Source organism: Lepisma saccharinum, chromosome 3 (genome assembly GCF_977018435.1).
Source record: "Lepisma saccharinum chromosome 3, izLepSacc3.1, whole genome shotgun sequence".
Classification (NCBI taxonomy): domain Eukaryota; kingdom Metazoa; phylum Arthropoda; class Insecta; order Zygentoma; family Lepismatidae; genus Lepisma; species Lepisma saccharinum.
The window spans coordinates 78667884-78680747 of NC_139231.1; the positions used below are offsets into that span (position 1 = coordinate 78667884).

Below are 12864 nucleotides of genomic sequence, written 5' to 3' on the forward strand. Positions count from 1 at the left end.
TTTTGTCCCCCCCCAAAAAATTTCCATGACGCGGGCGCGTTATGAACTCCCCCTCCCCCCCGCCCCTCTGTGGGCACCCCTGTGTCTAGCAGTGCGGTATGAAAATGTAGTTTCTTTCGCAGCACACTCCAGATCAGTTATTCCCATCTTTGGATTTAAAAAAATCTGTTATATTTGCTTAAGCAGTAGCATTAACAACACTCCTATAAAAACTAAATATGCTGACCAAGGCAGAAATTTATTTTATTATAAAACATAAACTAAACGTAACGTTTCAACCTTCTAACAAGGTCTTCTTCAGACTCTGTACCAAGTACAAATGTAACCAGGTAGAAAAAGAAAAAGAAGTTGGAATTAATCCACGTAAAAATAATAGTGGACATTACTATTGTGAATTACAAACCCGATGAATATACACTTTTAGAAAGTGTGCATACCTGAGATATTCCCGTTCCATTTCCTGTGAGCTTCGGCATTATATGCATTCCCCTCGTCTTCTACATATTTCTTGCCAGTATCTTCTTCCATTGGAATGTCGTTCTCTACATTTCCCTTACTTCTGATAGTATTTTCTCTCTTCATTACACTCCTGGCACTTCTACCCTTGCACTTTTGGTTTTCAAGTTCCTGTCCACTTTTATTTTTACTGTTGCATTCAATATTTCTCAAGTTAGGTTTTCTGAGATGTCTTCCTCTTGTTTCTCGTTCATTTATTCTGTTATTGTGTTTGCTTTTTGCTACCTGTGAGATCCTGTTATAACTAATTTTGTTTGTGTAGCTTGCTTGGGGTATTTTGGCCAGCATTCGACATGGTACAAATCTTGGCACTCTCCCACTACCTGTTATTCTTAATGTCTGCGTCCCTCTCTCTACGCTGGATATGCGCGGTACCGCATTTTCCTGAACACCTTCGGAACTTTCGGAACTATTATCAACCACGCTCTGCCATTCGCCGATGCTAGTGGAAGATTCACATCGTTCAAAACATTGTGAGTGTGAAACGGTAACTCTTGTACACACTGCTGTATCTGAAGACGCTTTCGTGACTTTACCACTAGTCGTGATGTTACTTCTGTTACCAGCTTCATGCCGCAAACGATTCTCGTTAAACACTTTAGTACTGTCTTCAATTGAATCTGTGTCAGAGTTATCTTCACTTATTGTTTCATAAGATGATGATCTCCCGAAAGACAACGCATGGCTATCAGAAGACGCGTCGGAGTCATCTGAACATGAAATGGTGACGACACGATTTTGCTGACGTTTGTCAAGTATCGGAGGAGGTGCTTCAACGTTGCGTCTCGAAATTGTACGCCTGCTTTTGATAAACTTTTTGCTTCTCAGAATGTTGGAAGTGGACCTTAAGGTGTCAACTTGTGTGGTGCTTTCAGCATCAAGAGAATGATGAAGGGGATTCTCAAGTTGATGCCTAATTACCTGTAAGAAACACAAAAATTATGAATTGTAGGAAAGTTCAAATACCAGTTGCATATTTACGTCATGTAACGATGACCGAGTTGCAACAAAAAGTTTCGACTAAAACAGTCTACAGTTCTTCATCATTGCATGTAACTATCATTAATTATTCCTTACTGTACATGGAGATGCATAAATATACCAGCCAAATTGTTCATCACTATTTACATTCTTATTTTCATTACATTCTGAGTTCTCTGAAAAATAGAGTTGTACTGATGCTGTTGCAGAAGTTGCCAACTGCTTTGTTGGCGTTTTGTCACAATTCTTGAACCTCGTATTGTCAACTGTTGGGCTCTCGACTGGACAGTTCCCCAACTGTTTCTTAACCTACTCGCATGTTTATTTTGCGGGGGAAACATTTGTCTCTCCTAGTTTATCCATCCGTAAGTAGGTTAGGTTTTAAGTTAAATTTATGCACACAATGGCTAATCGGCGCTGGAACAATGTTTTTTAAAGTGAGATCCGAACTATTATGAGCCTCCACCCGGTATCGAACCCGGGACCCCTTGATTACAAGTCGACGAAGTTACCACAACGTCGTTTGGTGTTCTCAACGTCCCTTGTAGGTCAAGTGGTACATATAAAGCCGAGTTTGAGTTCCACGCCTGTTTTTCGAAAACTTAGTGAAAAAAAATAGCGACGGATAATTTGCTTGGTATTTACATAGAATGTATGTAAATGTGGATACGTATTGTCTTAAGCGAAAAATGATTCCAAATATCTTGTATAAATGAGGTCATGTAATAATGCATTGCAAGAGCAGTTGAGAGTAGCTGTTGGAGGAAATCAGACTCAATGACGAACATTAATGGAGTATTGAAATGCTTGTTTCTATTCGACTCTATTGTCATTGAGTGTTTTGGACAGGCAATTGAACACGGTCAGATTATGTCACGTGCCATATTACACGAAACTTCCCGTATCAAAATGTGTTTCACGGGCTCACCTATGTGGATGCCACCTTGGGCAACGTTAAACGCATTAGATATAAGCAAATATTGTAGTTTTTTTTGTGTGTGCTAAATAAAACAATTTGGGAGCATGCGGTAGGTGACGTTAACATTGGAATGAGTATTTCTGAGGCATGGGTGAAATAATTTGACACGTTTAACTCCAGAAGATCATGGGTTCGAAGGTTTTCTACTTCTAAATCCCAATTTAGGGTTAATACAAATAAAACTACTAACTTATACTTCGTAAGAATAATAATATTACAATAACTTGCATTTCGTCCCCCAAACGTACATGGTGAGGCTATCAACATCAACTGGATAGTTCTGAAAGTAAAAGTAACGTCTGAAAAAATATTTTATTGTTTGTCCGGGGCTTCAGGGTGCAGATGTTCAACTCAAGCCCCTGCCCCACCCTTCGATAAACCACGCGACAAACGGAACCCTTAGAATACCAAACTTAACCAGTCTAATCTACTGAAGTAAGTGGGAGGTAATTTTTCAAACGAAAAATAAACATGTTAGTAGGTTAGGCAGAAGCGAGGCCTCAGACAAAGTTAGAAAAGACGTTTTCATCCATCGCTTCCAGAATCGTTAAGTCGATAGCATAACAGTTCAGAAAATGTGTTCAGTCTTCTCCATAGTAAATTACATTGTATGTTGGACCCTACAATACGGTAACAGTTCTACGAAAACACTTAAGTAATTCTACCTCTATAGCATGGGAGCTGCGTCTAAGCTCGATCATCACGTGTTCTGTGTCCTTTTCCTCTTGATCATCCTTTGGTTCCCAATGAAACATTGTGAATGGACTGTCGGTCCGAATTCCGTGTACATATTGTGTTGTATACTGAAAAAAGAGAATAACCGAGGATCAACACGTCCTATGAAATACGTGAACGAAAATAATATTATATTATCGCTAAGAATCTACGTAGGATTCATAAGTGGATGAAAGGCGTTCTCCTGCCTTTTACATCTAAACGTCGATCCTCGATCTAAAACTAAGCGATCAGCCTACTGAGAAGTCAAAAAACTAAAACAAAATCGTCAATTAACTCGAGGGTCTAAAATTACGCCATCGGCCCTTGGAGACGACTGAAGGCTAATAACATATCTGCAATTAACCCAGCGTGCGAAATCCTGGGAGGACAGGGGGAAATACCCCCACCAAAGATCTAGTTCTAAAATTTCCCCCCACCAAACTTTTCCGGGAGGGAGAGTTTTTGTTCTAAAAGCAAAGATAAACAATTAGTTTGGAAGTCGAATATATTTTACTGGAGTAATATCGAAAACACACACAAAAGGAATGAACAACAAAGAGCCTCATCTCCAAGGACACTGAACCCAGCAATCTCCAGAACACATAAATAAGTCACACTTGTTTTTTCTTCTCCATTTCTCATCGCCTTTCATCAGCTACTGCAAAGTATATAAATATGTAAATAAAACACGTAATAACATTTAGATGTGATTGTATATAGGGAACTATTAACTTCTTATTGTCTCTTAATTTTTCCGCTCCACCTAGTTTTTTATTGCGTTAGTAGTATATTAAAATCTTCAATTTGCAATGGAACTTTGAATGAAAGACAGTCGATATAATATGTTGTATATTTTATAATATAATTAAAATATTTAAAAATTGACATCTATTTAATGACATATATATATATATATATATATATTTAATATACATATATGTGTGTGTGTCTGCTCCTTCCTCCCCCACCCCAACCAATCAACAGTGATTTCGCACCCTGAATTAACCTACCGAGCTATATCCATATCTCACCGAAGGCGTTAGTCCTTCTAAGATCAAAGATAATAAGAGTGGATTACAAATTCGTATGAGTTGATTTAGTTACATAAGGTAAACAGAAAGTAACATAATGTAAACGATTGAACACAGATTTGGAGAACATAACAACTTTTGTAGCAAAAACGGACCTCAAAGCTGAAACACGTCCGCTCAATAAAGGAGATTATACATATTATACGTATTATTGGAACGGATAACAAAAGTTGGAAAATACATTACGTGCCATTCGTATGATTACGGCATTCCTTTCCTAAAATTAGTTTTTACGCAGCAATTTTTTGGTGCAATGTTCCAAATAATTGAGCAATTTAGAGCCTGACAAAGGAAAAGTAGACGATTAAGAAATTATCTAGCATAACTGCTTTGTCCCATGCACAGGAGAACAGCATATATTCATATATATATTTAGAACCAATATTTAACCTAACCTACGAGAATGATGTCTTTCCGACGATAACTCTAACAGTTAAAATGTTACCGAAAGTATCTACATAATCTTTCTTTGTGGCCCCACGTTGGTTCTAATTATGTTCTTCATATGTAAACGGTTCATTTAGGGAAGTGTACTTCTAACTAGATTATATTGAAACAGGCAAGGGATAAACTTGTCTAGATTGGCCTCTCTCTTTCTCTCTCTCTCTCTGTCTCTCTCTCCTGAAAACCGAGACTGATATAAGACTACTCTAATTACTGCAGCCTTACCAACAAAGTAATGTATTATCAAATGGGTTTGTTGTTTAAGTCCACTTTATGCACAGAAAGTCTAGTCGGGATTGGATCTACAGTTTAAAGTGGGATCCGAACCACTATGTGTCTTCGCCGGATATCGTCCCTGCGATTCTTTATTTACAAGTTACTACTACGCCATCATGGGTCAAGTATAAGTATAGGACTTACCTCTTCCCTTAGAGACTTTTTATCCGTTCTTCTTAACTTGCTCCCTTTTGGTGGACTGCTAACACCGGATATAGATCCTCCCACATTTTCTTCAGATTCGGGCTCATCTCTCCCCTTCTTCTTTTTACTTTTCTTCTCTTTCTTTTCTTCAGCTCGAGATCTCTTTCGCTCCAGTTTCGCAGCTTTCTTCATATCTTTGTACACACCTGATGCTTTAGCCATCCTTTTCAGCTGGTCAGGAGTCAATTTGAGAATCTCTTCGGACTCTCTGCGGCCATCTTCATCTAACATTTCAAACGAATCAGTCTCGGCTTGGTAAATAACTTCGGAGCTGATCTCCACATGTTTTGCAGGAAGTCTTTCACTCTCGATACTGGGGATCTTCAGAACGCCGTCGACCATTTGAGGTCCTTCATCGTCTGATTGCTGTGGCTTTGATTGCACTCTGTACCTGCTGAATTTATCTTCCTCAAGTCGCTGTGGCTTTGATTGCACTCTGTACCTGCTGAATTTATCTTCCTCAAGTCGCTGATCACCAGGTGGGTTGATCTGCTCAGTGCTTTCGTCGTCCGATAAGAAGTTCAGGCTAAACTTATCCTTTACCGCGCCAGTTGTGCTGACTCCACTGTGTTCCTCAGTTCCAGTTACGCTCTCTTCAACTTTAATCTGAGCTCTGTTCTTACCTTTCTTCTTGGTCATCTCTACCTTTGATGTACCCTTTGAACCTCTTCCTTTATCGACTTCAGCTAACATTTGCTCAGTATAGTCATCACCTTTCCCTTTATTCTTGTTCCTTCCAAATAGCTTTCGTCGACTTTCTCCCCACGGATACTTCACCCCGGAACTCTGCTGCTCCGAGTACTGCTTGCTTGACTTCCCCATACCAGCTCGTTCGTCAGCATCTGTCTCCTTGCGCCAATTGCCTTGCAGGTCTTTCTTTTCATATTCCCTGCCCTTCGGTCGTCCAACCGTTTGTTTTGTCAGCTCATCACTTATTGTAGAAGATTCTGCACTCATTTCTCCTGCAGGGTTTCCAAATTTACCCGTTTCTTCACGATTCTGATATTTATCTCTATGTCCTCGTGTCCTTGTTTCATCCTTCCCACTGTTTGTCTGTGGTCTAACATCATGATTGTCTGCACGTTGATTCATTCTGTACACTTCTTCATCCGACCTATCCTTATTACCACATAGCAAATATTTGCAGACGTCTTTTGAACTCTCTGAACACGGGCAGAAGTTGCAGAAAGATGTGCGACTTGTGCACGCCTGAGGTGAAGTCGGAGTACTATTGTACATGATAACATCTCTGAATGCTTCGCAGCAAAGCGGACAACACTTCCTAAATACCAAAAGCAACAGCGCAAGGGGAAAGAGTATGAAGAAAACCACGTTGATATAGAACTCCATTGTGCTGCAGACGGAGAAAAAACATTGTATTACTTTGGGTTTCTTCTGAAGTTTCAACAGGCAATCGAGGTGACCATCGTTAATGAGTTTGGCATCCTCCAGCCAAATACAAATATATCTAACTAGCACTGTACAGTAATGTTTTGTTTCGTTAGTATATAATGCAAACCTTGCATTTTACGTCATTGTAAATTTTTCTTTGTGAGTATTCCTTCATCAATTTCATCATATCATCGCTTATCCTCATCTTCGCGATTAACCAAAAGTGACAGAAATGCAAAGTGTAATAAATTTAATGAATCAGTCATTGTAAATTTAATTATAATCTATAGGTTTTGAACGCTTGTTCTCTCTATTCTTTGACATTTTACTTACATCCACTTTTCATTTTCTCATTCTCCATTCTGTTTTATTTTATAGTGATGTGTCATAGGAGTACATTGGAAAAAAGATACTAATATGTGTATAAAGGAACTTGAAAGACACGAAAATACAGAAATTCCAAACAGGGTATCATCTAGAATCAGCGGCAGCGATTGGGTGCCAAAACTAACCCCTGTGTAAAGATTGGCAAAACGATTTTAAAAAATAAACTTACTTTTGTATCTTGGCAGAAACACATAAATCCATTTTTTTAAAAAATAACTTGGTGAAGACATACGAAAAACAGATTTCCATCTTTCGGAAAAGAAAAGAAAACATTTTCACTTCTGACAAAGATAATATTCAAGCACCGTTTATCTGATGAACATGCTGACTGATCGAACATACCTTGGAAAAGAGAGTATACAAACGCTGTTTACCTGCTGAAAGTGCTGACTGATGAAACATCTCTTGAAAAAGTAAATATACAAACGCTGCTTACCTGCTGAACATGCTGACTGTTCGAGTCATTGTGTCTGGATGCACGGGGTAGCCACGGTCATCATAGACGACTTCTCTGTCTTGCAATTCTGGTTCGTGGTACTTTTCCAGCTTCCTGGGGCGAGTAAAGATCAGGTTCAATCCAAATCGACCCACCTTCCGCATCCCAAGGTAACCCAACCATCCTTTGATACATCCTGCGGGATACAGAGGATATATATGAAACGATTTGACGTGGATTTCATCTGGCGGACGAAGTATGGCATTGAAGTTCATTTACATATTTATACTTTACTATTTTACTTTGACTCAACTGACTTTACAGACATAATTTAGACCCAGAAATGTTCTCTTGGCATCCAAATTATGACTGAAAAATATACAGACTATTTCCAAATGTAGTCCAATTAATGTCACAATCTGGACCATAGAATGGCTCTTTTCTGTGCAAGCGAATAAGGTCTGGTTCTAATCTAGAAAATATCCTCTTCTTATCCACAACGCATTTGAATCACATAAAAACGTTGCCCCGTCTGCATCTTCAACATACGCTGTTGTTAAAAACATCTATGGCATATTGAAGAGGTTTCTAATGCTTCTAATTCTTTATAGGAGCGTGCACAAATTAGCACAAATTATGCACTTAATATTGGCATACTTGTTCTTTGGTTTTCATTATGTGGTTGTGTCAACTTCACGTGACTTCCACAATATGATCATCAGGCCCGTAGCCAGGCAGGGGAGCCTCCCTGGCACCGCCTTCAGCCCCCTTGATATTAGACAAAACTATTTTCTGTAATTTGTTTGCAGTGAAGAGTAAAAATATATACAGCAGATATTATTTTGCTCACAACTTTCGTGAAGGATAGATTCACAGAACATGAACAACAGCTAGCACATTTCTTAATCTTATTTGTAAGAAGAAATATAAGTAGCGGCAAGTATTTAGAATATTCTCTTCTCTAGACTCTAGAAGGTTCTTTCATAGGGCAGCTTTCATTATCTGTGCGTTCGCTGCCCCTGTTGCGAACTTCCGTTTAGACAGAAATCTGTGACTTTGATGTCATCATGCAAATTCCCTCCGCATCTGCATCAAAGGTCAACAGCTCCCATGTTCTGGAAACCGAAGGAGAGTTTCATTGCTTTCGCCGGGGGTGGAATGTATTGTAGGCAATATGATTGAATATTGTGCATTTTTTCTTGTGTGATATAAATATCTGTATCATCAAACGTAGTATGGGGTGTGTAGTGAGGGATGATGTCAGTAGCAGTCAACACTTAAAAAAAACGATGTTTTAAAAGATATAGAAAAATGTAGTATTTGTATGATATTTCTAAACTTCATATAACTTAATGACCCCCCAACACATAATTTACCTTAATTTAATACTGTTAAACTTTTCAAAATTGGACTTGGTTTTCAAAGCCCCTCCCCTGGAGATCAATTCTAGCTACGGGCCTGGTGATCATCATGAATAAAAATAGAAACCTCCATGGGCATGTTTCAAATAAACAGAATTCTATTCCCTGAAACAACATAGGATTTAGAAATTGAAAAGGGTAAAAACAGCGATGGACAATTTGCCTATTAGCTACTATCTTTGCCAATGGCTGTACTTGCCACAATTCGCCCAGAGCTGTTAATTTGCAGTGACAGTGTGAAGGAACCAGTACAGTGATATGCCGTAGAATATAAATGCAAGTCTACGTATGATGCCTATGCCTAATCTACGCGTAGATTACATGGGGTTAAGTTTACGTAGTCTAGATAGACAATGAGGGCCTCCCCGATAGCGTAATGGTAACGTCGTCGCCTTGTAATCAAAGGGTCTCGGGTTTGATACCCGGTGGAGGCTCATTGTGGTTCGGGTTTCACTTTAAACTGTAGGTACAGTCCCGATTAGCCTTAGGCCGTGTCCGAAAGATACAAGCGAACATCCTCCGAGTATGTCTTGGCGTGCGGTCTTTAAGTCGTGGATTGGAAGTGAAAGTCTTTCGAATTGTACTTTGACTGCAGCGCCAAATACGATCAGTAGATAAAACTGAGTACTCGTTGTTTTCCCCGCGTTTTAAACACTTGTTTTTCACCATAGAAATCACATAACATATTCAAATGTTCGTACACATACAATTCCACACATTAGAAGAACTTTAACCAACAACTTGCTGGCCCATAACCAAGGCCACATTTACTCGCAGGCTATCTAGGTTGCAGCCTATGGGCCCGCACCACAAAAAAAAATCTTTTAAAATTTTAATTTTGAATAGACTAAAATAAAAATGTATTTGTTTTAATACTGTGGTGCGGGCCCTCTTATAATCATAAAAGACGTCGACGCAGTTGTTTTGTGTGTTGTGTAAGCTCATTCGGCTGAACTCTTCAGTGGACAGCTGATATGAGTTGAGTCAACATTCAGGAATCTCGATCGCTTGGCGTGGCGAGGGAATTTAGCAGTATGGGTACCTTGCGCTGGGCATTCACTCAATCTTGCAGTGCAGGCTGCTGCCGAGTGCTGTAAGCTTTTTGACCTTTTTCGAAGCACCCTATATTATATTTTACAGTTTCAACTAACAGATATAAAGTTCTAACCAATTGCTTGAAAAAAGCAGAAACTGACAAACCCATTCTCGTGCCAAAAAGGACAACAACACATTGGTCATGCCGAGCAGATGCTACAAAATCCCTCTTGCGAGGCTATAAAGAAATAAAAAATGCACTTTTTGAAATTTCAGAGGACAAAGAAGATTCAGGACAATCACGTGTTACTGCTCTAAGTTTGCATAACAAAATGTCAAAGATGGAAACGGGGCTCTACACACCATTTTGGGATGATATCTTGGGACAAGTAAAGAAAACTAGTGAAACTCTGCAGAACCCTAGATTGGACGTGAACAGAGCCGCCTCAGCACTGACATCGCTAGCAAGCTTCATAGGAACAAAACGGGATAGCTTTGAAGAATATGAGGTGAAAGCTGCTGAGTTAGCTGATTGCACTGAGTATGAGAGTGGAAGTGAAACACAGCGCAAGCGCAAAATAAACGTACGCTTGGCACCTCTTGACTGTGTCCAAGCTCCAGAAGTTTCCTTCTTTGTCATAGATCAATTTGAATCTTCATTGCGACAGAGGCTTGAGGCATACAAACTACTTCATACCCGATTTGGGTTTCTCAACAAGTTGAATACACTTACTAATGAAGAGATCATTGCAGCAGCTCAAAACTTAGTAGAAACATATAACAATGACTTTAACGATCAATTGGGAAATGAACTGATTCAGTTCAAAGTTTTTACCACGAGTTTCAAAAAGATGATGAGGAAAATGGAAAAGTCATTAGACAGGAGAGGTGGATGTATGAACTCCTCCTAGAAAAAAACCGTCCAATATTGTTTTCCTAATATCGAGGTCGCTCTAAGAATGTACCTGTTACTTATGGTCACAAACAGCAGTGGAGAAAGGTCATTTTCAAAATTGAAGTTGATCAAAAAAAAGGCTTCGAACCTCCATGTTAGAAGACATGTTCAACGTTTTGGCTTTGCTCAGCATTGGAAGTGTTATTTTAAGACAACTAAGTTATGAAGATATCATAAGTAGCTTCATTAGTATGAAGTGTAGGCGCAAACCAATTTGCCACTAAGATTATTTGACACTTTCATTTTAAGTCTGATTGTTTGGGAAAGTACTGTATTTGAATTAAATATAAGTAAAATTTGCTTGTTTGTTACATTCCTTTTTTATTTTCTTGCATTTGCTTAACATGTTTACTTAAAATTACAATATGTTATTTTTAAAATTAAAATATTATTTTCATTTTAAATATTATTTTTAAAAAAATTGGCTAACATGTTTACTTAAAATTAAAATATTATTTTCAATTGAAATATTATTTTCAAAAAATTTCCCCCCGGTAGGGCCCGCACCACAGGTTCAGCCTAGGGGTCTACAGATCCTAAATACGGCCCTGCCCATAACGTATATTTAACCTGTGTTGCTGGCTTTCTACCTCTGTGATCTTAAACAAATGAACGAGTGAGGATATCACGTGACCTAGTCAGCAACCATCTGTACTGCGAGCTGTGCACTTGCGTACTTCTGTTCTTGGTGTTTCGAACTTTACTAGGTGACGTCACTTCCGTCAAAAACATTCTTCAAGTCTGTACTTTGTACCTTTCGGACAGAGCCTCATTGTGCACAAAATCAATCAATCAGTCTATATAGACAATGTAAACTACACAAAAAAAGCAAGCGGCTATGTTTTGAATGAAAAGTTTAATATGCATAATGGCAGTTAGTATCGAATTTAAAGCAATCCTGTTGAATGCAAAATTATTGGAAGCGTAAAATATTGATACGTAAACCATGGACACGTGATAGCAGTGAGTGCCTATTCTCATAAGAGAGACGAATATGTACTGTAATATATAGCGCTTGTTACTGGATATTCTTTCGTTAATGCAAAAAGAAAGAAAGGAGAATGAAATAATAATATATTTCATTCAGGTCTCTGAACATGAAGTCAAATTAAACAATAATGCAAGGAATTACATTTTTACACTTCAACTACAATAGTTCAAAACGCAAGAAAATTCTGTTCTGCTTCTACAAAGCTTGCTGTTAAGCCTAGCTGGACGTCATGTTGTTTACATAGATTGTATTGAATACGTAGTCCACATTGTCTACGTGTACAGTCACGGCCATCTTCATTAAGGTCGGAATGCTGAAATGTGGCAACGCTGTCTCGCCGGCTTGAAAATCAAGGCAGAAATCATGGTGGGAATAGCGAAATTTTCGTTGATTCCAAAGAAAACGAGGGAATCTTAAGTAAAAATGTGCTAGTTTTTGTAAATTTCGCATTACGAGGTAAGTGCAAAACATGCAGTAATAGTGGAAATATAGATTTGCTGTTAAATAACTGGAAATAAGGAGTAAAATGTTTAATATAATTGTGGAGTTTGCCATTATTTTATGTGCTATAATTTTGGAATAACATTGAGCGTCTTATGTAGTACGTGTTCAATTACTACATAACAAAATTACATTCTTGTATTGCAATATTACTGATTATATATTATTAGAAACAAACAAAATATCAAGAAAATATAGCAATTTCTATAATTTTATATGGAATTTAACTTTGGTTTTAATAATCTAGGGTGAGCACTGCGTTCCCACATATACCAGTGAAGAGTTAACCTATAGAATAACTTTCTGGGGAAATACATATCAGCGTAGATAGGTATATGTCATACAGAAGCAATTAGTACAAGTCATATTGTGGGGATAAAGAAATCATGTAGAATAGTACTTTACAGGAAGGGTACCATTCTGCCATTTCCATGCTTGTTTATATATGTATTATCTGGTAGATTATTGAAACCTAATTAATGCAAATTCAATGTCAAACTGAAGTGTGTTAGGACAATTAAGAGTAAGAAACCTAAGA

The 12864-nt window shown here is 38.2% G+C and overlaps 1 protein-coding gene across 1 annotated transcript in view; it reads right to left on the minus strand.

The window, feature by feature from the left end:
• Positions 1-420: 420 nt before the first annotated feature.
• The window catches only part of LOC145985579 (uncharacterized), an 85510-nt gene continuing 73066 nt past the window's right edge, over positions 421-12864 (minus strand). The window contains exons 11-15 of the mRNA XM_083119649.1: positions 7424-7619; positions 5651-6562; positions 5149-5599; positions 3142-3279; positions 421-1437 (exon numbers count right to left, since the gene is read on the minus strand). Of these exons, the coding sequence (XP_082975775.1) occupies positions 421-1437; positions 3142-3279; positions 5149-5599; positions 5651-6562; positions 7424-7619 (2714 nt within the window). The remainder of the gene's footprint in view (positions 1438-3141; positions 3280-5148; positions 5600-5650; positions 6563-7423; positions 7620-12864) is intronic.